Source organism: Echiichthys vipera (genome assembly GCF_963691815.1).
Source record: "Echiichthys vipera genome assembly, chromosome: 4".
Classification (NCBI taxonomy): Eukaryota; Metazoa; Chordata; class Actinopteri; order Perciformes; family Trachinidae; genus Echiichthys; species Echiichthys vipera.
The window spans coordinates 32556323-32584287 of NC_139829.1; the positions used below are offsets into that span (position 1 = coordinate 32556323).

Here is a 27965-nt window from a genome sequence, read left to right on the forward strand (position 1 = left end):
GGACTGGTCCGGTGCCAGCTGGTGTGCTATCACACACGGAGCCTATAGCAGCGAGGTAGCATTTTCAGGTTTCATCTCCAGGAGGCTTCAGTTCAAAGAAGAATTCCCGCTGCTTTTTGGTTTTCCCTGGAGTTTCAACATAAAAGTGTAGAGAGTTCCCTCCAGCAGGGGTTCCCAAACTTTTTGAGCTTGAGACGCAACAAAAGAGAGAAATTTGGTGTCTCTCTGGGTCCGAAACTTACAAAAATTCATCATGAACATTTTTGAAAGTTCGCAGCACACAGTCAGGATGGACTGGATCTGGAAAGGTAATCCCCATATGACCTCGTATGTAAGATCAGTTCTTATTTTCTTTAACATGACAGAGATGTAGGAGACTTAGGGCGCACTCCCACTGTGCCTCCGTCCCGTGCCCCGTGCTTTAGGGTCCTTGTCCCCCCCTCCAGGCCCGTTTGTACTCACACTACCTGGGCCTCGGAGAATGCTTCTTGCTGCCTATACGTCATCACGCCGTAACACGTCACACGCATTGATGACGTCATGGCGATGCGTGGCTTTGTTTACAAATCTTTCCGTAGACCTCTGAGTTTTTGTGCGTCTTGTCGACTGTTTTTGAATCTTTTCATCGACCAAATCTGCAGTAAACACTCCACCTCCGCATCACACCAACGTGAACCTTTCGCCGCCATTGTTTTAAATGTCCGCGCATGGTCCCTCCTTCTTTTTTCTACGTCCCAACAGGCGCACAGGAAATGACCTCAGAACAGCCGTAGGCCTCGTGCTCGTACACGTGTGCACGCTCGTGCTCGTACACGTACAAACATGCTTTACAAAAGCCCACCTCTCCCAAACGGGCCGTGGACGGCAAGCGTGCCGTTCCTAGACCCGGTACGGTTGCACTCACACTGGTCAAAGGAACTGGACTTTACCCGTGAAACGTGTTTGGGCACGGTGCGGATGGACAGTGTGAGTGCTTGCCGGGACTAACAGAGTGTCTGCAGCAGCTTTAGCAGCCTCAGCCTCAGTGCTCCATATCTCACACTAGCTTGATTGACACTGAGGAGGACTTTAATCCGCGGCTGGTTCTTTTCTTCTACACTCGCAGCGTAAGATGTAAGATGGCTGATAGAGCTGTGAGGAGCAGTGCGAGCATCATCTGAAGGCAGCTCAGTCAGTCAGTCTATTAATAGTGGCTCGCCAGCTGAGCTTGCAGGAGCGCAAACAAGCATCAGCAGGGGGAACGCAGCGAATCATTTTTTGCTCTTCTTCCCCCGTGTATTACGGGAACTGAGTCACTGTGGAGAGGAAGCCAAATGTCACAGGGCACAGCTAGGACCTCTTTATACGTGGAAATGACGTGCCCAAGCACAAGAGACGTAGTGGCCTTTAGTTGGCTCAGCTGCAGAGTTTAATAGTAGAGAAACACCTTTAAGTGTCTAAATTAAAGTTCAACGTGTTGACATATTTGAGTTAAAGGTTTTTTCCAAAGGGATTTTCTCTTTTTATCGCTCCACAAATCTGAAAACAGTCAACAGTCTTAAAATAAAATCTATTTTCCTCAATAAAACTCAACCTGTGACTCTGTAGCGAGCATCCAGACTAAATAACAGGCTATTCTAACGAACCTTTAGGTGGGACTGACTGGATCAAAATAAATAATAACAAGGTGAAGCAGAGATAAATAGATTTGCTTGTGGCAGCTTTCATGTTGGGATGTGCAACAGCTTTGTCAGTATTAACATGTGGGAAAAGTTACCGGCTCTGTGTGCCAGTGTGCTTTAGCCTGTGTGAAGAAACGTATCTTAAGGGCGCACTCACACTGTCCATCCGTACCGTGCCCCAGCACGTTTCACGGCTAAAGTCTGGTTCGTTTGACGTTTGTTTCGGAGAGGTGGGCTTTAGTAAAGCACGTTTGCACATGTACGAGCACGAGCATGCACACGTGTACGAGCACGAGGCCTACGGCGGTTCTGAGGTCATTTCCTGTGCGCCTGTTGGGACATAGAAAAAAGAAGGAGGGACCATGCGCGGACATTTAAAACAATGGCGGTGAAAGGTTCACGTTGGTGTGATGCGGAGGTGGAGTGTTTACTGCAGATTTGGTCGATGAAAAGATTCAAAAACAGTCGACAAGACGCACAAAAACTCCGAGGTCTACGGAAAGATCTGGAAACAAAGCCACGCATCGCCATGACGTCATCAATGCGCGTGACGTGTTACGGCGTGATGACGTATAGGCAGCAAGAAGCATTCTCCGAGGCCCAGGTAGTGTGAGTGCAAACGGGCCTGGAGGGGGGGACAAGGACCCTAAAGCACGGGGCACGGGACGGAGGCACAGTGGGAGTGCGCCCTTAGTCACAGACTGACGAGCGTCTTCATGCATCAAATTACAACAATTACCTCAAATGGGTCGCCTCCTTTCAACAGCATGCACATGTGAAACTTCTCACTCGGGCACCTGGGATCGAATGAATCTATGATGCTGCACGATGAGAACTCAAAAGGATTCTGAGGACACGCAAACTGTTGTGAAGGAACGCAATAACACAGATGTAGTCTTGACCCTTGGGGGGGCTCCGTATGAAAGAAAACTAAATATTATGTAAGTAAAATAGCACAAAATCATCATGAAAAAGAACGATACTGCCGTGTCTCACTCTAATATTCTATATTAATAACTATTCTCTATATGTGGCATCATTATCAGGCTCCGCCGTTTGTCTCTCAGCGTCCTGGCTGCCTCCTCAGCTTCATGCTGCAGTAAACACTTCTGGTTTAAAGCACTGAGGTCGTGAGGTACAAGAGGCATACAATACGCTTTTCATGGCCTTCACCCTCCACCTACCTCTGATGTTCCACAACCATTTTTTATTGCAAAGGCAGTCTTGTTTATGGAGTGACCACAAGAAGCTCGACTGTGTTTTTTTCCCACCAAAGTGCAGAACAATGCTGGTACAGCAGTAAGCAAGCACAAGAAGCAGTAGGACAGTGGTTGTAGATGGGGCTGCATGAGGAAGAATGAATATTTCAGTGTGTGGGCATGTGCATATGCTGTGTGTGTGCCTGCGTAAAGTGAGTGTGCACCAGCCTCTGTGGGGGGGGAAGGGTCGTAGCGGGGGATTGGAGGAGGTGGGGGTTGTGTGGGTAAATGTGTGAGGGCTTAATTGCAGCGAGGGCGAGTGGGTGTAGCTTTATTGAGTGGGTGTCAAGGAGTCTATTCTCCTGTCATTCCAAAGTGCTGCGCGTGTCTCCTCCCCTGCCTGTGCTGCGTGGCAGCCTGACAGCAGGACCAGAGCTGCAGCCCGACAGCAGGACCAGAGCTGCAGCCTGACAGCAGGACCAGAGCTGCAGCAGGACCAGAGCTGCAGCCTGACAGCAGGACCAGAGCTGCAGCAGGACCAGAGCTGCAGCCTGACAGCAGGACCAGAGCTGCAGCAGGACCAGAGCTGCAGCCTGACAGCAGGACCAGAGCTGCAGCCCGACAGCAGGACCGGAGCTGCAGCCTGACAGCAGGACCGGAGCTGCAGCCTGACAGCAGGACCAGAGCTGCAGCCCGACAGCAGGACCGGAGCTGCAGCCCAACAGCAGGACCAGAGCTGCAGCAGGACCGGACCTGCAGCCCGACAGCAGCAAGTCCCTACAGCAGGACCAGAGCTGCAGCCTGACAGCAGGACCGGAGCTGCAGCCTGACAGCAGGACCGGAGCTGCAGCCTGACAGCAGGACCGGAGCTGCAGCCTGACAGCAAGACCAGGGCTGCAGCCCGACAACAGGACCAGAGCTGCAGCCCGGCAGCAAGACCAGAGCTGCAGCCTGACAGCAGGACCGGAGCTGCAGCCCGACAGCAGGACCGGACCTGCAGCCCGACAGCAGCAGGTCCCTACAGCAGGACCGGAGCTGCAGCCCGACAGCAGCAGGTCCCTACAGCAGGACCAGAGCTGCAGCCTGACAGCAGGACCGGAGCTGCAGCCCGACAGCAGGACCGGAGCTGCAGCCCAAAAGCAGGACCAGGGCTGCAGCCTGACAGCAGGACCAGAGCTGCAGCCTGACAGCAGGACCAGAGCTGCAGCCTGACAGCAGGACCAGAGCTGCAGCCTGACAGCAGGACCAGAGCTGCAGCCCGAGAGCAGGACCAGAACTGCAGCCCAACAGCAGGACCAGGGCTGCAGCCTGACAGCAGGACCGGAGCTGCAGCCCGACAGCAGGACCAGAGCTGCAGCCCGACAGCAGGACTGGAGCTGCAGCCGGGCACCAGCGATGGCGGAGTCATAACTTACACACTCGTCCCTATGATTCATGAAAAAATCCATTTCTTGTACATTTTTATCTTTTGCACACACAAAAACTGCCCCTCTTTAACTTTTGTTGTGCAAAAAGTGCTCGTTCAGCTCTTTAGACTGTGCTATGAAGAGACAAAGCAAACATATGGTCCGAATGATTCATCTGCACGCTGCTACAGACACGCAGCATATGGCGTGTGAGTGTGTGTGTGAATAACTATGTTCGATGCAGACTTCTAAAGTAAACCCTCACACTAACTAGAGCAGCGTGGGAGTCTGAGGCTCGTCATGGCGTCAGAGACAACTACCTTTTCTCCGTTGGCGCTCCCCAGCACGTAGCAGCCCATGATGTGGATGAGGTTGGGCTTCGGGTTCAGCTTACTCATCAGCTTGCTGAGCCGCCGCCAGAACCTGGACACACAGGAGAGGAGGAGGGAGGTTAAAGGGACAGGGATTTAGAAAAGGTGTGTGCTCTGAGTTGTGGAACAAATAGAAAACCACGTCTCACTGGATCATGTCTTCTTCCTTCTCCACCTTCGCAAACGTGGCCACTTTATTCTTCAGCAGGTACAGATGTCCCGGGCCTCCCTGGGGAAAAGGGCTTTGTGTTACAATACATTCAGCTTTATTTGACCATTAATGATAGAAATATGAAACAACGCTCTGTGTCATACGTTGAAATTCATAAATAGTTAGGGCGCACTCACACTGTGCGTCCGTCCCGTGCCCCGTGCTTTAGGGTCCTTGTCCCCCCCTCCAGGCCCGTTTGTACTCACACTACCTGGGCCTCGGAGAATGCTTCTTGCTGCCTATACGTCATCACGCCGTAACACGTCACACGCATTGATGACGTCATGGCGATGCGTGGCTTTGTTTCCAGATCTTTCCGTAGACCTCGGAGTTTTTTGTGCGTCTTGTCGACTGTTTTTGAATCTTTTCATCGACCAAATCTGCAGTAAACACTCCACCTGGGCACGGTACGGATGGACAGTGTGAATGCACCCTAAGGGTACGTCCACACGATCTAAAATGTCTGAAAAGTAAAATATTTTAACTTTATTAGCGTCGCTTCGGACGCTCGAAACGCTCAATTTGCGCCGCCTCCGCCTGAATCACGTGTCATCGCGCCATTTACATTGCAGAGTTGTTGCTCAATTTGCGTCTGTCGCGTTTGGTGTGAACGCAGCTTCACTGGCTGTTATGGATTGAAGGATGCTAACATTAGGACGTTGGCTCATGTGATATAACATGTTATAACAATGAGATGAGTTCTAATCGTTTCAGAAATCAGTTCACAATCATTAATTATTCATTTATTCATTTATAAGTGAAAGCTGTGATATCATGTTGAGCTCACTATCTATCATGAATACTGCAGAGTCTGAAATGATGAGCTCCAGATTATTAGTATTTATCTTTTATGCTCATTGATAACGTCTCCCACATGCACGCCGCTCTCATTCACGGCCCTGTTGAATAATGTAACGCTCGTGCTCCTTTGATGAAATCTACTCGGCATAATCGACATCACATCTCATGTTTAGGCTTCTTATTGTTGTTGTCGTGCACATGGAGATGATGTCGGGGATGAGCTGAAGTGTTACGGACGGCTTTACTAGTTAATATTTGATTTAGTTGTGTTATTATTATTATTACTGTATTACTTTTAGGTTTGAAGGTTTTACACGAGCTTCTGTTTTTGTCCAACATCACAGGTTTTGGTTGTATCTAAGGGCGCACTCACACTGTCCAGGGTAAAGTCTAGTTCATTTGACCAGTGTGAGTGCAACTAGCTGCGCCTAGCTGCGGCACGCTTGCCGGCCACGGCCCGTTTGGGAGAGGTGTGCTTTTGTAAAGCACGTTTGCACATGTACGAGCACGAGCGTGCGCACGTGTACGAGCACGAGGCCTACAGCGGTTCTGAGGTCATTTCCTGTGCGCCTGTTTGGACGTAGAAAAAAGAAGGAGGGACCATGCACAGACATTTAACAACAATGGCGGCGAAAGGTTCACGTTGGTGTGATGCGGAGGTGGAGTGTTTACTGCAGATTTGGTCGATGAAAAGATTGAAAAACAGTCGACAAGACGCACAAAAACTCTGAGGTCTACGGAAAGATCTGGAAACAAAGCCACGCATCGCCATGACGTCATCAATGCGTGTGACGTGTTACGGCGTGATGACGTATAGGCAGCAAGAAGCATTCTCCGAGGCCCAGGTAGTGTGAGTACAAACGGGCCTGGAGGGGGGGACAAGGACCCTAAAGCACGGGGCACGGGACGGACGCACAGTGGGAGTGCGCCCTTAGACTTGCGTGTTGATGGGAGTTGTGATCAGAAGATTTTCAGATTTGAAATTGTAACACAGAGTTCTTGTGTTTGGATCCCTGAGTTAGCGAGGACTCGTGTGGCTCACTCGGTCTCTGTCACTCACCTGGCAGAAAATGAGCATGCTCCAGATCCTGCAGCCTTTCCTGTACGCAGCCAGCTTCTTCTCTATCTCCTCTGGGTGAGGGACACACACACACACACACAGAGAGAGGTGTCACTTTTCACACTCAGGCAGAACGGTGAGATGCATACACACACACACACACACACACACACGGATACAGACAGACACACACAGATACAGACAGACAGAGAGAGAGAGAGAGACACACAGACACACACAGATACAGACAGACACACACACAGATACAGACAGAAAGACAGAGAGAGAGAGACACACACACACACACATAGACAGAGAGAGAGACACACACTCACACACATAGACAGAGAGAGAGACACACACTCACAGACACAAACACACAGACAGACAGACAGACACACACACATACACACACAGATACAGACACACACACAGACAGAAACACACACACAAACAGAGAGACAGACACACACACGCACACACACGGATGAACACACAGACACACACTCACACAAACAGAGAGAGACACACACACACACACATACATACACACACATACACACACAGATACAGACACAGAGACACACACACAAACAGAGAGACACACACACACATACATACACACACATACACACACAGATACACAGACAGACAGACACACACACCCAAACAGACAGACAGACACACACACGCACACACACGGATACACACACAGACACAAACATACACACACACACACACATAATGAGTCATCTCTGCTGAAACTTCTCCCACACTCATCTTTTCCACGTTGACACTTGGAGAATCATTCTCACCTGCTAACGTTTAAAATAACACACACGTGTCACACACACTCACCGAGGATGTCATCGAAGGTGGCGTGTTCATGGTCCTTAAAGTAGAAGATGAGAAAACAGAGTTATTATGTCATTAAAACACACGCACCACAAATCAGAGTCAACTCGAACCCCCCCGCTGGCGTCAGCTCACTCACAGATTACACCTTTATTCTATTTCACAATTACACGGCATTCAGATTTTGATTACAACGGCAGATTAAACTGGAATTACGCAATCATAAAAATATTCCTCTTCACAGTAGTTTGCTCTCTCTCTCTCTTTCTATACGCACTTCTAGAATCTGTGTATTTGTGGATAATGTCAGAGGTTTAGGGGTCTCATCGCTTCTTGCCAATCTGATCATGAACCGTACACATATTCCATCATATGACTGCTTTGTTTTAGTGGTGTCATGCCACTAAATCAGCAGGAAACCGGCGGATTGCTTACTCCAGGTAGGGAATGAGTCCTTACCCCTTAAGTGAAGGAGTTCAAGTACCTCAGGATCATGTTCACGAGTGAGGGGACGATGGAGCGTGAGTTTGGCCGGAGAATCGGAGCAGCGGGGGCGGAGCTGCAGTCGCTCTACCGTACCGTTGTGACGAAAAGAGAGCTGAGGAAGACAAAGCTCTGGATCTACCGCTCAGTCCTGGTTCCTACCCTCACCTGTGGTCATGAAAGCTGGGTCAGGACCCAAAGAACGAAGTCGCGGGTACAAGCGACCAAAATGTGTTTCCTCAGGAGGGGGGCTGGAGTCTCCCTTAGAGAGAGGGGGAGAAGTTCAGCATCCGTGAGGAACTCGGAGTAGAGCCGCTGCTCCTTTGCGTTGAAAGGAGCCAGTTGAGGTGGTTCAGGATCATCTGGTAAGGATGCCCCCTGGGTGCCTCCCTAGGGAGGTGTTCCAGGCACGTCCAGCTGGGAGGAGGCCTCGGGGAAGACCCAGGACCAGGTGGAGAGATTAGATCTCCACACTGGCTTGGGAACGCCTCAGGATCCCCCAGTTAGAGCTGGTTAATGTGGCCCAGGAAAGGGAAGTTTGGGGTCCCCTGCTAAAGCTGCTGCCCCCGAGACCCGACCCCGGATAAGAGGCTGAAGATGAGATGTTTAGTGTGGTTGGTTTGGTGGAGATCAGAGGGAGTGAGTCAGAGATTAGTTCGGCAAAGTTTTGTTCAATTAATTTCATTTGTTTTGCACGACTTCTTTGTCCCGTCCTCCTCACATTTTGTGAACCTTCCATTATATTTGCCAGATCAGCTGTAAATATAAAAGTTTTCCAACTAACCAACACATTTTCACTTCTACTCTGACCCCGTCGAATCGTTGAATGCCAACTTTATGAATTATAGAAGCGCAGCTGTCAGTGGAAAGGACGACAGAGATGAACTACACACTGCACACTGACTGCACACTCCTGTGGGTTGTCTAGTTTGTCGTTCCGCCCTGTCGGCTGTCCCCTTCACATTCAGACGTCAGCTTTCTGCTGATGTGGCTCCGTGATGTCTTCTGCTGCTGGCAAGCCCCCTTTCGCAGGCTGTGAATGGCTCAGAGGCGCATTAGATTCCCCCGATCCCGTCTTTGTACTTTTCACAAACAGGCCACAAGCAGGCTGTGTGAAAGGGGGCTTAAGAGTGTGAAACCATGTTGGTGATGTACTTCGGTAACCTGACTCCTCCAGGTGGGAACTCTGGTTTAAAGATCTTTTGGGAAGAGGCGAAAATACTGGTTGCTGATTGGATAAACCATCTGTCTATCACCAACATACGGGCCAAATCAACCAATCAGATCAGAAGCGTACGACGTGCTACAGGATGTCTGAAAAGGATATTCGCTGTTTGTGTAACGCATGTTTACGGATCAAATGCCCAACAGAAGGATCCAGAGAAAAACCTGTTAGCGAGCGTCTTGCTCCATAGCTGTGCTCATCTCGTCCGTGGAAGCCGCCATGTTGTTTACACCATACAGTCACATCTCGTTGCGTCACACTTCGACCCGCCTCAAAACCAACACTGATTGGTTCGGTGACTTGGCAAACTTCTCCATAGCGCGTTACCAGACTGATCTGCGAGTAAAATACGATGGAGCTTGCCAGATCAGGATGGTGTCGTGAGGCGATGGTGGCGGATATGGCTCTGAGGAAGGTCGGCCGTCTCCATGTTGAACTGTCCTCGGGCACGACACTGAACCCTAAATTGCTCCCCATGCTCAATGTGGTTTAGATGATTAGATGAGATGATGGGAAGGTAGGCTTCGCCATCAGTGCATGGATGTCTGTGTGAATGGGTGAACGTAACGAGTCCAGGACTATTTACCATAAGTACAAGTCCGTTTAATACCCACATATAGCTCCAATGCAGTGATCCTTTGTTTCACGACCCCATTATCCTCCAGTGCGACAATCCGACTGAGATTGGCAGTCAAATCAACTGTCAACGGTCAAATGTTCCTCTATTTGGGGTCACCCTGAAACAAAATAGTAGTGTAAAGCTGTCGATGGCTGTAACTCACATAGAGAATAGGGATGATGGAGGGGTCGTCCCTGCGAATGATGTTGGGGACATATTCAGCCTTTGGCACCTTGGAGGATATCAACTGTGGGAAAGGAAAAGGAAACATACAGATAAACACTGATACCCTTGGCTGCATGTCGGATAGAGTTAGTTTCACTTTGAAGTCAAATGTACGGTGATTATCACAACCCTCACCATGATTTTAGGTGGGATGAAGTCCTCCCCTTCACATGCCACTCGCTCCACCTCCCTCTCTTCCTCCCAGTCGGTGTCCTCATCCAGCCCTTCATCTAGAGTCCCTGAGGAGGTCTGAAGCTCGCCACCTGGCTCACACACACACACACACACACACAGGAACAAAGGGCGAGATGAAAGGATAACACACAAACAAGATTAGAGCGGAGGCGGCTCCATTTAAAAGCGCTGCACCTGTTATTTTATTCCTCCCGCGCAGAGGGGAGGACGAGACAAGTTGAAATCAGACGTTAGACAATAACACTCTCTTTATGCATCCGGGCACAGACAGACGGCTGCAACACGAAGCAACAGGCAGATGGACAACTGCCACAGAGATGAGGACGGCTGATTGGATGGAAGGCAACAGCCAAGTAAAGATGTGCAGAACAGAAGTAGATATTCAGATAAACTCTATATCAGGGGTGTCAAAGTGATCCAGTAAAGAGTCGCTGTGGCTGCAGGTTTTCATTCCAACCAAGCAAGAACACACCTGACTCGACTTACTCAATCACCTGAACCGTCTTCACACAGTTGATTTGTTGGACCAGGTGTGTTTTTGATTGGTTGGAATGAAAACCTGCAGCCACACGGCCCTTTACTGGATCAGTTTGACACCCATGCTCTAGAGTCTGGACACACAATGACAGTCGAACACTACAGTGAGACGGTGCACGGGACTGTGTGCTTATGGGCACGATCCATGTGTGTTTATCTGTAGCTTTGATATTTCTGTGTTCTTTTAAGCTTGAGTTTCCACATGTTGTGTCATGTCTTTGTTTAATAAAGATGGATGTGGTGTTGGGGTCCAGAAAGTGAAGCCAACGCAGAAGTGCAATTCCAGCGTAAAAATCATCCCAGGGTCTTTTTCGGTTAAAACACCCGTGTAACAACTTTTAAAGGAAAAATCCCAGAGAGCTGCTAACAGTCGCCAACAGCCGAATGCTGCTAACAGTGATTAGCTCGGGGCGGCACGGTGAAGGCATTCAAAGGTCTTTTTTAACCACTAATGCTGCTGAAAATAACAGCAAACCTCTGCAGCAGCATGAGAAGAGTCCCTACACCCAAAACAAAGCAGCAACAGCGTAGTTAGTGAAGCCAGAGTTTATTAAAGAGTGTTTTAAAGACTTACCAACTGGCCCCTGTACCAGCTCCTCTCATAGTAAAGTCCATTCAAGTGGATTATCAAAGTCAATCCCAAAGGAAGGAGCCCATTGCTGCTTTGTTTTGTGTGTAGGGACTCTTCTCATGCTGCTGCAGAGGTTTGCTGTTATTTTCAGCAGGATTAGTGGTTAAAAAAGACCTTTGAATGCTCTCATCGTGCTGCCACGAGCTAATCGCGTTAGCGACACTCCAGGAATTCTCCGTTAATAGTTTAAAAAAATGTCTCGATGGCTTATTTGATGAGTGTATTTGCCGAAAAAGACCGAAAAAGCTGGATTTTACGCTGGAAATTCACTTTAAAGTCCTAATATGTTCAATTCTGGCTCCAAAATACCAAGATGGCTGCCAACGCCAAACTTGAGACTCCAAAATGGAAGTCCACAAACCAATGGGGGACTTAATGTCAGTTATACAGTCTGTATAAAAGTGTGCATGTATGTGCTGCGTACAGTAACTATACTATTTTATACATCCTACGGTATTTAGCACAGCAGAGTGTCGACTCACTGTCTCTGGAGTCATGCAGTGAGTCAGGCTTCACGGGTGTAGGGTCACTCCACGAGCGGCTGAAACTCTTGGCTCGGCGGTCGGCAAAGGCTGATGGAATTAGGGGGTGGAAGAGTCACTCTCTCTCTCTCTCACACACACACATACTCTTCAAATAGGATCATCAACCCCACAAATGAAGGGTTCTGTCTTGTCGACCTAGTGTGTGTGTGAAGAACAGTCTGCCTTGAGGTGTCTGGCCTGGTGCACTCTGTTTACATTGGGGCTATGTGGTAATTCAATAATAGCTTTTTGATTTTAATTCAAAGTATATTGTGTTGAAAAGTCAATAATCGTTTTATTAATTTGATTTTACTTCCCACCTTGTTGCAGTGATGTACTCCAGGGTGTGTGTGTGTGCGTCGTGGGTGTGCTTACAGGTGCAACAGAGCACAGTCGTGACTACAAATGCAGCTTGTGATTATTTTCCCAGTCAATCGATATAAAATTTAGTGATAAAATAATGAAATATGCCCATCACAACTTCCCAGAGCTCAAAGGGACATCTTCAAATCGATGTTAGTCCAAACAACAGTCCAAATGTACTGACTGAAATGTGTGTTTACGATCTCATAAGACAACGAAAAGCAGCAAATCCTCACAATTGTGAATGTGGAACCAGTTGTTTGGCATATTGCTCGGAAAATGACTTAAGTGTCTAATTATTTAGATAACAGAATCAACTTTATTTGTGAAGTACTAACAATGATGGAGTATAATGACAAAACTTGGTCCATAAATTTGACTGAAAATAAAATCTAATGTGTCAGAGATACAGCAAACAAACATGTTGACATGTACGTTTTCAATCATCAGCATTGAGGCAGGAACAAACCGAGCGTCTCTTCTCGTGCTCTAAGCTGAACCGTTTCTGCCTCTGGTTCAACGCGCCGAATCAGCAGAAAAGCTCCGGACAAGGGTCGACTAAGTGCCAAATGGTGTTGGAGCAGGGTTTCCTCTACATGCATCCTGGGGGTGGTGCCCCGAAATTACCCCGCAAGTCTGTGAGGGCTTTTAATACGACAAAATCACATGTGGGGGGAAACGGGACGACTTTTGGACTGAATTACGACAGAAACGGGTAGTTTCTTGGTGGTGATGTTGCCACGGCGTAATCCTCCCTCGGTTTAAAGGTAACGCTCTATTGTTATTGGGGTTTTTTATGTTGTTTTCCGCATCGTTGCCTTGGTTTATTCTATTTCTGGGTCAAAAGCCACTACTGGGGCACATGCGCAGACGAGAAACCTGATAATAATCCGGGTAAAGCGTTTACATGCATAAGAACTCAGGTTACTTAAGGCGTTATCCAGGTCTGTTAACCGGGGTGTGAGAACTCCGATTTCACCCTGGTACTGTGTTTACATGGAGTTTGAGAAACTGGAGTATGACCTTAACCCTTATAATCGTTTTTTACACTGCAGTCGCTCACCGTCTGCCCTACTTCCACCGGTGGCTTGGTGTGTTCCTGCCTTTAGACACAAACTGCCTTTGAACTTTCCAGGACAGAATCACCAGCATACAAATGACAGTTTCTCTGCAGCAGATGCATGTGTGCATAGTCACAGTAATAGTATGTGTGCATAGTCACAGTAACATACACACACCGTCAGTGTAGACTGACCAAATCACCGCCTAGCTGATCCATAAACGTACCCAAACACAATATTCCTATGAACATGCATGTTGCTCCGTGCATGACGCAAAAATTAACTGATAAACCTCAATTCTGATGTTATGGTTCCCACTGTAGAGCATGAATGCATGAAAACGTACTATCACACATGCGTACAGACACACTGAAAGACTTACTCTGGACCTTGATCCGGCGGCTGCCCACCATCCTGAGGTGCTTGCGGAAATTCCTAGAGTTTTAGGGAGAAGAAGAGGGAGACAGATACATCAAGAATGAGATACAGAGCCAGAGAACGAAATGATGTATTCAGTATCCAACTGACTGTACAGATGGATAAAAGTCCAGAAGATTGGTACGAGTTGGTACCATTGGTATCAAAATCAGCTCAGAGTCTTCAGTAGGTGCTGTAGCTCTGTCTTGTGCACATGCTAATGTGTTAGCGTACATCAAGACTACCTCAAAGTCCCAGTTTGGGCCATTGATGTATCATAAAGCATCCATTTTTCTGAAGAATTGATACTCTGCAATGCCCCGAACATCTGGCTGTAAACATATTTAATCTGCAGACCATGAAAAAATATTTTTATACCTTTTCCCTCGTTGGAACTTGGAATTTTCTGGTTATTTGTCTAGGAAGACGTTTCACCTCTCATCCAAGAGGCTCCATCAGTTCATGTACGCCTCCTGTGACTCCAACGACTGTCGTTAAGACTCAATAGAGCACCAACGAAGTCGAAACCAACCTCCCACCAACGACTGCCACTCTAACGACGGTCGTTGGCACTTGGAGCACAAAGGGTTTTAGTGACATCATCGGCCTTGTGAGAGGTTAAATACCTGGATCCCACACCAGTTAGTTGGACCAGTCCCAGCCTGGTCCTGGTCCTGGTCCAGTCCCAGCCTGGTCCTGGTCCTGGTCCTGGTCCTGGTTAGATGCGTACATGAACTGATGAAGCCTCTTGGATGAGAGGTGAAACGTCTTCCTGACAAATAACCAAGTCCAGTTGCTTTGGACTGAAATTGCTTTGAGGATGTCATAGACGTTTTAAAAAACCCTGCAAGGACTTAAGTCAACAGAGGATTTCTATAACAGCAAAAGCAGTTCTCGACTCATTTCAACGACCACTGAAGAGTATCAAATGCATGTTCCAACACAAGTGAATTATCGTCTTTTAGTCACGATTCACTTCCTTCTCTGTCTTCATTTTATTCTCCTTGCTCAGTTGGGTGCCGCAGCGTTACTTTGCCACAGGGGAATACCCCTGATCACAAGCTGGATTGTATTTTTACATCAAAAAGCAATGTATGACTCATTGGTACGACTGGAGGGAAGGCGTAGGACAGAGAGAGGAGGAGAGACACAGGAAAGAGAAGGAGCCCTAAGTGGAACAACGTGCACCTTTTTTATTATTCATCAAGGCTCGTCTGACTACGAGGGTTCAGTGTAGCGCAAAAAGACCTCACACGCACTTACATTTTCCTCACTTATCCCTAAATAACTATACGCCACTTCTCATACGTATCTGTATATTTATACATCTAAATCTGTCTACGGCTATTTTACATTCCGGTATCCAGCACAGGTCATAGACTCCATGTTAGCGGATGGGACATGGGCCAAATTATGTCCAAATACACCTCAAATACATTATTCCCAGAGCTGGTTTCTGTCAGTTTAGGTAGTTTTACCATACTTATGTTTGTTCAAGTGTCCATTTTTCTTTTACGTTTGGTTGTAATTAGTTATCTGATGCCATGAAAAAAGGGTGAAACATCATGATCGACAGCCATGATTGACTCACGTTCACCTGATCCCTACGGCACAGACTCTGGTTGCAAAATTCCAACATGGTGGCACCCGTATTAGAGATATTTTGGCTTCATTATTGCTCAGTAGAAGAACGTGGAGATGCCTCATCCATCAAGAACAGTGCTGAAACTTATCAAACTTATTAAAGCCCCTGAACACCCACACAGGTGTTTTCTGTTATTCCCCTGAAGGTGGGCGGGGCTTTGAGGAGAATTTGATGGGAGTTTATGAGGTCATAAATGTCCGTCTACCACTAAGAACGATACATGTGTACTTTGTCTCGCCTTAACAGATGAAACAAAGCTCTGGAAGATGTCAATCAATCACAGTAGACACCCACACAGCCCTGAGAAGAGGTCTAATCAACCAGGTCAACTGTAAACACCTGTGCGGGTGTTCAGGGGCTTTAAACAACGCAGAAGCTGTGTTTTTTTAAGCCACTCCATACCGTGCCCCATGCTTTAGGGTCCTTGTCCCCCCCTCCAGGCCCGTTTGTACTCACACTACCTGGGCCTTGGCGAATGCTTCTTGCTGCCTATACGTCATCACGCCGTAACACGTCACACGCATTGATGATGTAATCGCTTTGTTTACAAATCTTTCCGTAGACCTCTGAGTTTTTGTGCGTCTTGTCGACTGTTTTTGAATCTTTTCATCGACCAAATCTGCAGTAAACACTCCACCTCCGCTTCACACCAACGTGAACCTTTCACCGCTATTGTTTTAAATATCCACGCATGGTCCCTCCTACTTTTTTCTACGTCCCAACAGGCGCACAGTAAATGACCTCAGAACCGCCGTAGGCCTCGTGCTCGTACACGTGCGCATGCTCGTGCTCATACATGTGCAAACGCACTCTACAAAAGCCCACCTCTCCCAAACGGGTCGCAGCTAGGCGTGTGGTTGCACTCACACTGGTCAAACGAACTAGACTTTAGCCGTGTAACCTGTTTGGGCACGGTACGGATGGACAGTGTGAGTGCAACCTTGGTCTTTTCTTACAGGGCCTTATCTATCTCCCAGGGCCACTTTCAATGGACAGTGGAAACAATCCTAATCTTGCTAATTCCAAAAACATTAAAATTAAAATACAAACCATTTGAAAAGCTACTCTGATGTTGTAGGACACATTTTCCCCTGTTATAAAGACGATATTGGACCCAATTAAAGACACGCTGTTGAGTTCACCGTGGTGAAATAAAACAACGTAGTGATGAAACAACTGCTCCACAGCCCCACTGCTCATTATTTTTAATAAGACCCGCATGCAGGCAGTTATTGCTACCTCTTCCCGTACAGTGACTGTTGTGCGTCACTGCCAAACTAAAGGCCTCATTAACAAAGGACCAATATCAACGGGATACATAAGTGTCACCCTAACCAAACCACGCACGCACCCACCCACATGCATTATTTTCAACTCAAGCTATTTCGTATCCAGAGTGCAGTTAGTAGGCATTCCACAAAACAATGTTGACGTGTCAGTGATTGCAGGAGTGGTGAAGGCAGAGCCCGAAATAGAGGGATGACTCAGAGGCGAGGGGGATCCATCAGTCAGGGGATGTATTTTCATACCGAGTGACAACAGCTTTTAAAATCCCCAACACCGACGCATCAAGACCACCGAGTCAAATTCATGTCGGTGCGTGTGCATCTCAATCCCTCCGTGCCCTTTCCGAATGCTCCGCAGAACTAATGTCCTGCTTATTCAAACGCACATAATTGGATTTGTAAGACTAACTCAGATGTACTATTCAAAAGCACTCCATGCTGGATGTACGTGACGAAGCCCTGCACACACACACACTCAAAGAAACAAAATCCCCCTGCGCTGTTTGACAAACTTGCAACACGCAAACACATGGAGACACACGGACAGGCTCAGACAACAGATGGTATATCTCAGCCTTGCAGGATGTGAGAAATATTGCCCAGTGTTTATCCTTTGGTGAACTTCAACCCGTTCGAATCCCAACTTGTCACGTAGAGTACCATTGTCAGGACCCCTTGGAGTAATTTATTTCTATGCATTTAACTGTGACGCTCCACTCCATTCACTGTTTTAAACATGAGAAATTAGTGGTAATGCGGAGGACAAAGGGTTCCAGTGACATCATCAGCCTTGTGCACACCCTCACTGGAGGTTAAATAACCGGATCTCCACACCAGACATTTGGTCCAGTCCCAGCCTGATGCTCAGAGCAAATGCTTCAAGATTAAGAATGACAAAGTCTGTGTAGTGAGGGGGTTGGGGTGGGGCAATGGTCAAAGTAACACACAACCTTCACCCAGCATGTCCTGTTCATGTCTTTTTTGTCCTTGCGTCACTGTAGTTATGTTACAACAGTAGTTTTTTTACTTTTTATTTGATTTAAAACCCACGCACAACCTTTCCCTAACCGTGACCAAATGGTTTTGCTGCCTAAACCTTAGCAAGTTAAATAACTGGATCTCCACACCAGTTAGTTGGTCCAGTCCCAGCCTGGTCCTGGTCCTGGTCCTGGTCCCAGCCTGGTCCTGGTCCAGTCCCAGCCTGGTCAGATGTGTACATGAACTGATGAAGCCTCTTCGATGAGAGGTGAAACGTCTTCCTAGACAAATAACCAAGTCCAGTTGCTTTTGACTGAAATTGCTTTGGGGAGAACGACGACCTGGACAAAAGCAACTGGACTTGGTTATTTGTCTTGGAAGACAAAACATCAGTTCATGTACGCATCTGACCAGGCTGGGACTGGACCAGGACTAGGACCAGGCTGGGACTGGACCAAATAACTGGTGTGGCAACAAAACCATTTGGTCACGGTTAGGGAAAGGTCGTGGGTGGGTTTTAAATTAAATAAAAAGTTTAAAAAAAACTACTGTTGTAACATAACTACCGTGATGTGAGGACAAAGGAGACATGAACAGGACATGAAAAACAGTCATGTGGGTGAAGGTTGTGTGTTAATTTGACCATTCCACCACCCAGACCCCCTCACTACCCAGACTTAGTCATTCTTAATCCTGGAGCACTTGAGCTCTGAGCATCTAGGGGCCGTCCACGCGAACGGGGGAATGTTTGAAACCGTGTGTTTCTCTGCATGGTTCGGCCTGTCATCCACACGTAACCGCAGGTGTGAGCTCCTGAAACCGGAGTTTTTTGTAACCGTAGTCCAGGGTGACACCTTTTTGTTAAAGTCCGGTTTCAGCAGTTTCATGTGTGTGGACAGGAAAACTGAGGAAAACCGCGATTTCTTATCGACATTGTTTGACGTCATACTGTGCGATGGTACACAGTCAGTTGTATCCATGGAGACGTGTGGAGCACTCGAGATGTGACCAGCTGACGGAGGTGGATTTTGCGGTTTCATGTGGACGGGATTTTCTTTTTTAACCTGGGCCATAAAAGTTCTGTTTCAAAAATACCCGTGTTTGTGTGGACGAGGCCTGAGTGCAACAGTCGTCAAGGGTGCCTTGTGTATCAGTATCAAACGCCAAGACACACACACACACACACACAAACACACACCACAGAATACCATGATAGTGATCGTGGCTATCTGGTTCATTTGAGCTAAATCAAAGCCCCAGTCACTATTTTAAAAAAGCACAATATACGAAGAGGTGAGGATAAACATCAGCCGATCGGTCCCTTAAGAAAAAAGCAATCTTCAGATCTGATACGAGACCCGTGAGGGGAATTTGTCTACTGTGTCATAGGTGAGCTGTAACACCAGACAGGACAGGACAGGACAGCCAGGACACAGTACCTCTCCATCATGGTGGCTGCCTCCAGCTCTCTTTTCCGTCTCTTTCTCTCAGCAATGCCTCGGAAAGCCCTGCCAGGATGTCAAAGCGTTAAGTGGATTTGTGGGGACATAGAGTTTTATGTTTAGCTGCGCTCGACCTTAATACCAAAGAACTTCTGTCGGAACCCAAACGGACCCAAGGGGAAAAATAAACTTTACAGAATGTTTCTGATTTAGCTCAGACATTGTTTATACTGTAGTCCTATCAGGGTTTTAGTCAAACAAAGATGAGAGGAATTGATTCAAGCCCTTTGGGTCTACTTGGGTTCGGGCATAAATGTAAAGTTCCAGTTAGTGTGTCTGGGGCAACAAGGGGCAACAAGGGTATCAAGGGGTTCAAGGTCAGGAGGTTTAAGTCCATCAGGGTTAGTGAGGGGTTTGGTTAGCTTTGCTGAGTGGTTAGAGCTAGCAGCACAGGGGTGTTTTACCCACCAGAGGGCACACACAGGACACACACACACACACACACACACACACTAGGACCGTAATGCCAGAAAGGGATCTACATTAAGAGACACTGAGGAGTAACAAGGACACACTTCCTGCCTGTCCATATGAGAGTTAACGATACTAAAGGCACTCTCGTCTTGCACAATGTACGTCACCATGCTAGCAAGCACGAACTAGCTAGCTAACTATCTAACTTAGCTATGTTCCAGAACATGTGTAACGTTATATGGAATTTACGCAACTTTTGGGATTTTTCTTTCTTAATATGTATTTTAAAGTCTCATACTTGTCTTATACAGTCCTACAGCAAACTATGATTTTATTGACTTGCAACATTAACATCATATGTGTAATTCATGGCACAAATCAAACGGGATAAATCAAAATGTATCTTTCGACATTCACTACTGTTCAGATTATTTCCCCCATAGTGAGGTCCTTTGGAGGTCCACTGTAGGGGTAGGACCTTCACCTCTCTATTACCCAATCTTAGTACTACTGACAGACTGTCATCTTTATTATTTCAGTGCCTGTCTTGGGGTCCATTATTTGTCATCGTGCCATTCTGGGGGTGCCTTTCCGGGAGTAGAGACGTCACGATGTCGGTGTCAACACCAGGGAAATTACACGATTCTCATTGCCAATTTGATACCAAGGTGTAAAAAAAGAAAAATCAGAGAAGGCTTTTCTAAGATCCCATTTCCTTAAACATGAACTCTTTTATTAGCAAATTTGTTAAATATTAAAATGCTATTTATAAAACAGTTTTACAGAATATAACACAACAGAACACAGTGCAACCATCGGTCATAGTGCAATTACTTAAGAGTCATACGTTCCAGAGAATGCATACATTGGCACCAGCACATACGTATGCACGCGCACACACACACACACACACACACACACGGTGTTGGCAGGTAGTTAATATTAAAACATTAGCATAAAAATGTTTGCGAACAGTCCTTAGTTGATCAACTGAATAAGAACTTGCTGTGCTAACTGAATGGCCGAGGCTGCGTTATTACGAGGTACAGGCTAACGTTAAACCAACAGCACATATGCTTCATAACATAAGGCGTTTTTGCAACAGATGTGTCCGCGAGCCATCCCAAACATCATGAAACGTGAATTTCAGTATGACGGATAAAAAAGGAAACGTTAACTCGTTTAAACGTCTGGATGTCGTCAATGTATATGAATCAAGAACCACCTTGAATTTGTAGCTGTACCATAGCTGTCCTGGTGAACGCCTCCTTATTTTTCATTATAATATAAAACATAACGTCAACTATCTGATCCGTCTTTATAGTTTTGTGTTAGGAAATGTGTCAGTTGTGTTTTGAACATTGCTTAGTCTTACGGTAAATGCTAAAATTGTCGGGATTGGTTCTGGACAGTCTCCCTCTCCTTTTTAGTAGAAGAAGAAGAAGAAGAAGAAGAAGAAGAAGAAGAAGAAGAAGAAGAAGAAGAAGAAGAAGAAGAAGAAGAAGAAGAAGAAGAAGAAGAAGAAGAAGAAGAAGAAGAAGAAGAAGAAGAAGAAGAAGAAGAAGAAGAAGAAGAAGAAGAAGAAGAAGAAGAAGAAGAAACAGAAACAGAAACACACATGCACAGTCAGGACCTATACATGCAATTAAGGAGAGATGTCAGAGCGAGGGGGCTGCCAGTGACCGGCGCCCCGAGCAGTTGGGGGTTCGGTGCCTTGCTCAACAGCACCTCGGCAGTGCCCAGGAGATGAACTGGCACCTCTCCAGCCACCAGTTCACGCTCCATACATGGTCCACACAGGGACTTGAACCAGCAACCCTACGGTTCCAAGCCAAGTCACCTATGGACTGAGCTACTGCCGCCCCAGTCGTTGTTTTTGTCTCCCTCTGTCGGTGTTTTTCTGTATGTGCTCTCTTTCTGTTTCCCTGTTTTGAGTTTGTTTTCCTGGCAGGTGATTCTCGTTAGCATTGATCACCTGCAACTCTGTATATTAAGCCGGTACTGAGCCTCATTCGGTGCCGGATCATAACTCTACATACCCTGGTGTCTCCCTGCGTACCTGTCCTCTTGTGTCCATTCATCGTGTCAATTTGTATCAGTTCTCTTTGTGTTTAAAGCACCTTTTGTAAATATGTTTATTAAATTTGTTAATACCGTCTCCTGAGTCCCGTGTCTGCATTTGGGTCCCACCCCCCGTGTATTCTCCGTCACCCCACGTGACAAGAATGATCCGGCACCGAATGAGGCTCAGGACCGGCTTAATACACAGAGTTGCAGGTGATCAATGCTAACGAGGATCACTTGCCAGGACAACAAACTCAAAACCAGAGAACAGGAAGGGAGCACAGACAGAGGGAGACAAAAACAACGGTTAAAAAGGAGAGAGAGACTGTCCAGAACCAATCACAACAAAAATGGAAGTATTGCCTCCCTCAGTCTGAAGACCACGGTACCATCGTTTGCATCGTGGTTTCAGTGGATTAATGATAACCCCACAGTCATCTGCCTCAAAGCACTTCCATACACTTCCACATAGGGTTTGTTATGCCACTTCCTTGTGACCTCCTATTTAAGAGTGCAAGTATGGCGGGAGCACTCGCTATACTGCCCCCATTAGTTCCAGAAGAGTCCCAGCACAGAGACTTCCAGTGCCTTTAAAAAAATAGCCATCGTCTGTGTTTTTTAGAAAGTTATCCCAAGTATCGGTTCTCCTGACATCCCTATCCCAGAGGGGACAGTAATGGCTCTGACAGGATGTCAGACATAATGAGAATCATCTGTGACAATGTATGTCAGAAATGAAGTCATGTCCCGCAGCCTGGGTTTGACTGACTGACAGACGGACAGCTGATGAGCTACAATACACAATGTGCTGAAGCCAATGAGCAATTTAAATTATCCAAAAGCCTCCCCAGCTCTGCCTCTGCACACGTGTCTTTCCTCATGAGCTCCATCACTTGTATCACCTGAACATGTTGGAGGTAACTCTTCCTTCATCCTGTAACTATTTCCACCATCTGCATCACCAGAAACCCTGAGAGCTGAGAGCCGTCTTCTGCTAGCATGAAGACTTCCCAACAAATTCAACCAAGTGGGAAGGAACAAAAATACATTACAGTGTAGGCTGGGGAGCTGCTAACAAGTAAAATGTCTTTGTTTTGATGTGAACTTGAAACATGTTCAGTGGGCTTTGAGATACAGACATGTAATAACTTCAAATTTCATCAAAATGCAGTAAAACCGCAACAAGTTATAACAGCGGATATACTAGCTTAATGCTAGCTTAATACGGGAACGTACCTACGTTCCTGGGGTCCTATGTTCCCCGGTCACATACAAAGCGGTACCGATGTTCCCTGCTTTTCCCAAAAAGTCCCTATGTTCTCCGTTTTGTTTCTGACCAGGGAACATCAGATCTTTTTAAAGAAAGGTCTGATGATCCTCGCTTTTTACAGAAAGGCTCGTTTGTTCCCGGGTCTGTTATTTCTTTCACATTCAGTGCCGAATTCCCCGACAAACAGGCTTATGTAGACCCTAAAACTATCCCCCTAATCGTAACCCCTAGCCCTAACAAAATGCTGAGTTAAATCCGCGAGGGCAGAGGCTTATGCGACCAAGAACATCTGACCCTTTTGGGGAAAAAATGTCCGATGTTCCCCATCTCCTGGGGAAAAAAGGGATGAACCCCTCAATACAAACTAATGCATCAAGTAGTACAAAGACATTAGCTGTGGACTGACAGACAGAAAGACACACACACACACACACACCCAGGCACCCACACGAGTCCATTATCACGGCTGAGACAATAACAACAGCACTGACATTAAAGCTACAAGCAAATTGCCAATGTCAGCAAAAAAAGTACCTAAAAAGTTACATATGACAGCAATGGAGTAATTTTTGGTGGAAGTGATCAGTTGATGTTGACTATTCAGTGAAATTGATTCAACGAAACCAATCAATCGTATCAAATCTGGTCAGGTGATCCAATATATGGATTAAAACAGTATTAATAATAGTATATATGCTGTGCTTCCTATGGTACAGTACCTTCCCTGCACTTGAGTTGAATATTGACTGACCCTCAAACTTCAAACACGCAGTCCAGCCGACACTGAGGACAGCAGACTGAATCGCACAACGCCACACGAGGGAAACAAGGGTTCAAGACACGTTACCTAACTGACAGAGCGAGAAGAAGCAAGAGCAACAAGGAAGAACAGTGGGGGCGGTTGAAAGAGTTACTCACGATATTCTGCAGCCGTGGTTTGGAAAGCCGCCACATGGAGAGGAGAGGAGAGGGAGAGGGAGAAGAGAGAGCAGAGTGAAAGAGAAGTCAGCAACAGGGTCATCACACACACATCAGAGACGGCTGCATGTTTGAGTTCTCACTTATGCATTTGGAAGTGTGTAATTCATTAAGCTGCAACAAACACTCATTGGCTAGTAATTTAATGTATAGGCAAGTGTGCGAATATATCAGTCCGACCCTGATGGGAACACGGGCGGATGGAAAGAGATGGAAAAAAGGAGGAGAGACACCAACATGAGGAGAGGGAGTGTGGGGGAGATGAGGGGAAAGATCACGACGGCTGAGCTTTGTCTGTTTGACGGTCACAATTATACGGTCTGGGTGAGAGGTGATAATTAACTAGTCACAAGGAGTGGAGGGTACTGTGTGTGTGTGTGTGTGTGTGTGTGTGTGCATGACCAACACACGTGCTCTGCTTTCTAAATCTGGCCAATTGGATCTTTAAATGGGAGCATATTAAAAATCAAAAGTAAAGAACTCGGCACACCAGCTTAGGTGGCATGTTTTCTGATGTTTTAAATGAGAAATGGCGTCCGGTCTCTCACGGAGTAAATTTGCTTTTTAAAGCATGAAAATGAACTGTTTTTTTAGTATTTATTCTGTAATATATTATATTTAAAATGGAAAATGCAATCACAGTTTGGTTATTTCAGTATTAGCAGCCGAGGACTTTCTCACAGTACCACACTGCAGCTCGGAGAAGAACATAAAGGTCAATTACAGAATCGGACTCATAACAAGTTGTAGTGGCTTCGAATATTGGTGGAACCAACAAGTGCGAAATGTGTGATTGCTCATTAAAATGGTGTAGTAGCACGCTCCATCTGAGCTGTAAATCTTGGAAGGCAAAGGCTGAGCCGTATCCCTGCCAACACGGCGTTGGCGCAGTGAGACGCTGTGATGTACAGAGTGGGATCGAAGGCGGATTTCCATGCCATACTCACGCCTGCATGGTGGTGGTGGCTGTCTGGAAGCTGAACATATTCTCTTTGGGGAACCAGCTATTAGGATTGTCCTCTGCAGGCACAGAGAGCAAAAGCAAGGTGTGATATCAGCACAGAGGAACACATGATAAGGCAGCGTGGCGTGAAATACACTTAAGGGACATTTAGGTATTGTATGTATCTTAATGACCCGTTACCGTAACACATGAACCACAAAGCTGCTGACATGACAGATGCTTAAGTGTTTATTCCCCTCCATCGTTATCAAATTAAGCCCCCACCGGTCCACCCATCCATCTTTCTTTACCCCTGTCATCAGTAGATGTTCTGTCCTCGCTGTACATCCTCTCCAGCTTCTTGCGGGGCTTCCCTCCATCCTGTGGTGAGGTATCCAGGTCCAGGGAGCGCTGCTGTTGACACGGAGCCCGAATGCAGGCCACGCAGTCTGGGGTGTAGTCGTCCCGCGACCCCCCTCTCCTCATCCCCCAGTCCCGGATGTTGTTGGAACTCCCCGAGCTCTGCAGTGGCTGCGATGACGACGACAGGCCTCCGTGATGTTGGTGAGGCGGGTGATAGTTACTGCGGTGATGGCTACTACGGTGATGGCTACCGTGGGGGGCTGAGGCCGATGGCTGGCTGGTGCAGGATGGGTTGTGGTTGGCGGAGGCAGGGGCCTGGGACAGAGGCTGCTCCCTGGTGCCCTTCAGAACCTCCAGCTCCAGGCTCTCTTCGCTACCACGGCACCCCAGAGTCATCCCTCCTTCCCTGGTGATTGTGTACACCCTGGCCGGCTTCACCACAACACTCCCCTCTGGGCCTCTGGTACCTGGTGGGTCCTCTATGGAGAGGCTGCGCTCAACAGAGAGTCGACGTTTGGAGGGGCCCAAAGGTGCTTGAGCCTGGAGGTTGTTGACCTGAGGCGGAGACTGTGGCTGAGCACTGGGATTGGATTGGCTGGATGTGTCGGGTTTAGCTATGGGTGAGCAGTGGCTCTGCTGCGTCAGATTGTTGTTGTGCAAACGGCTGACGTTTGGAGAGTCACAGTCCTGGCTGGGGAAGGTGTCAGACAATAGATGATCTTTAGATGGAGGGAAAAAGAGAGAAGATGGAGAGATGGATGTAAAAATGAAGCACACAAAGAGACACTTGTTGTCTGTTATATAAATCTTTAACATGAGCAAATTTAGACTTAATTAAGACTTGGGGTCCCTCGACATCTGACCTCAAGATACGGGTACCCTCGAGTCTCCCCTTTACAGATATGCCAATTTTTATGACAATATCATGCAGTCTGGGGCCACACAGTGCAAAAGTATGACAAAAGTGGTATTTTTTAGGGTATTTTTAAACATGGAAATGGAACTTTTCTGGTTTAATGTGCCACTAAGCAGCTTTCATAGAAATGAACGGGGCTCTGCCTTGAACACTGTATCCAGTTCTCTTCATACATCCATGGCTGAGACTCTTGTGGATTCAACGAGCCCAGTTCTATTCATGTGTGAGGATGTTAGTCCCATTAGTAGCCATTTCATTGTAGTGAGACCATTTAATGAAACTTGACCTCACTATAAAATGAGCTGTCGTTGCCATACTCGTATGTTCATTTCTTCCAAATGGAGCTTTTGCTCTTGCTGTTAAATTTTCAACTAAAGCTGGTCTCAAAGGTTCTCAAGCAGCAGCCTTAACGGCGATTAGTCACCTCAGAGTTGTTAACGTGACGAACCAGCGCTCATGTCTTCAGCTGCTACAGAGAGGAGCTGTAACTATCTGTCTGCAGCGCTGCTGAGGGATGCTACGCATCAACTGGAGGAGGCAGAGACGGCACTGTTGATGGAAAAAGCACCAATACTTTTGCCAGTTAGTCTCTAATCCAATACTAATCATCAGTATGGATTATCGTCTTGACAACCCTAACTGTTAACAAATCAGGTCAGGTGCTCAAATTCACATGTCAAGTAACACTTGACACAAATGATTTGCACATTCATCACACCCACACCCCAGCAAGTCAATCTGCTGATTGTGGCTCCCACTGAAATGAACCGAGTTCACTGTGATTGCTGACAAAGTCCCTGGTACTCCAGCAGCGCGTGAACAACCAACTGCACCAACTGCATTTTTTCTGATAAAAGACTTAAAGTGGAAGCTCTATAAATGACAGAATGGACTCTGCAACATGAGATGTCTAATGTAGATTTGTAAATGTAAGTTTTCTTTGCTCTGCCAGAAACGTCGGATCCTCCTCCGGGTCAGACAGATGGTCAGCTGACCCGACGGTACTTGAGCCAGTCACAATTAGCAAGTTTATCTCATATGGGGTGGTTTTGATATGATGACTGACATCTAGCAGACCATTCGCAAAATATGTGATAACATTATTTTTGGCTCGCGCACCCTCGCTCCAGGGGCGCTCCAGTGACCAACCTCGCTTTGTTAAGAGCAGCATAGTTAGCTATTTTTTAAAAACAACCAAGATGGCTGCAGCTGATGTGTGTCTGTTTAACTGTCGGTTAAACTATTTTCAAATTCTGACGGCAAAAACGGCGACTCATATTTACCGACATATTGATGCCACACCCTCACAGCTCATCTCTGAACACTGTAGTCCGCTCAGTGATACGTTGCATGTTTTGTTGTTCTGATTGGCTGTAGGTTTATCCAATCTTGTCCAGAGACATTTTGGACCACGTCGTTGACAACGCTCCCTTGAAATTGAAAAATGAAGTTCTCTTTCATAATATTTCGTCCGATGTCTCACTATGGGATGCACGCCCCGCTGCAGCCCTCAGAAGCATTTATCTCATTACGCCAATCCTGATTGGCTGGTGAAAGGTGTCCGTCCGCCACAGATAGTCCCAGCTACCTTAAATAGCTCATGCGGACGGCACCACCTCATTCAAACACCCCTTCTCACTCAAAGCATATCTCGCGTCCAGGGCTAGCTAGCTTAACTGTCCACAGACAGATCTTATTTAGATTCTGTCGCCGGGCGCGGCTAGTTTTGGATATTTTATCTGCTTCGTCGGTCACACCAGAT

General features: G+C 46.9%; 1 protein-coding gene across 1 annotated transcript in view; it reads right to left on the reverse strand.

The window, feature by feature from the left end:
- LOC310946017 (NMDA receptor synaptonuclear signaling and neuronal migration factor-like) overlaps window positions 1-27965 on the reverse strand; it is a gene marked incomplete at its 3' end in the record, with an annotated part of 48335 nt that overhangs the window by 6252 nt on the left and 14118 nt on the right. The window contains exons 3-13 of the mRNA XM_083912292.1: window positions 25236-26006; window positions 24929-25001; window positions 19193-19261; window positions 13810-13862; window positions 11962-12051; window positions 10252-10379; window positions 10055-10138; window positions 7568-7601; window positions 6710-6780; window positions 4787-4866; window positions 4587-4689 (exon numbers count right to left, since the gene is read on the reverse strand). Coding sequence (XP_083768418.1) covers window positions 4587-4689; window positions 4787-4866; window positions 6710-6780; window positions 7568-7601; window positions 10055-10138; window positions 10252-10379; window positions 11962-12051; window positions 13810-13862; window positions 19193-19261; window positions 24929-25001; window positions 25236-26006 — 1556 coding nt within the window. The remainder of the gene's footprint in view (window positions 1-4586; window positions 4690-4786; window positions 4867-6709; window positions 6781-7567; window positions 7602-10054; window positions 10139-10251; window positions 10380-11961; window positions 12052-13809; window positions 13863-19192; window positions 19262-24928; window positions 25002-25235; window positions 26007-27965) is intronic.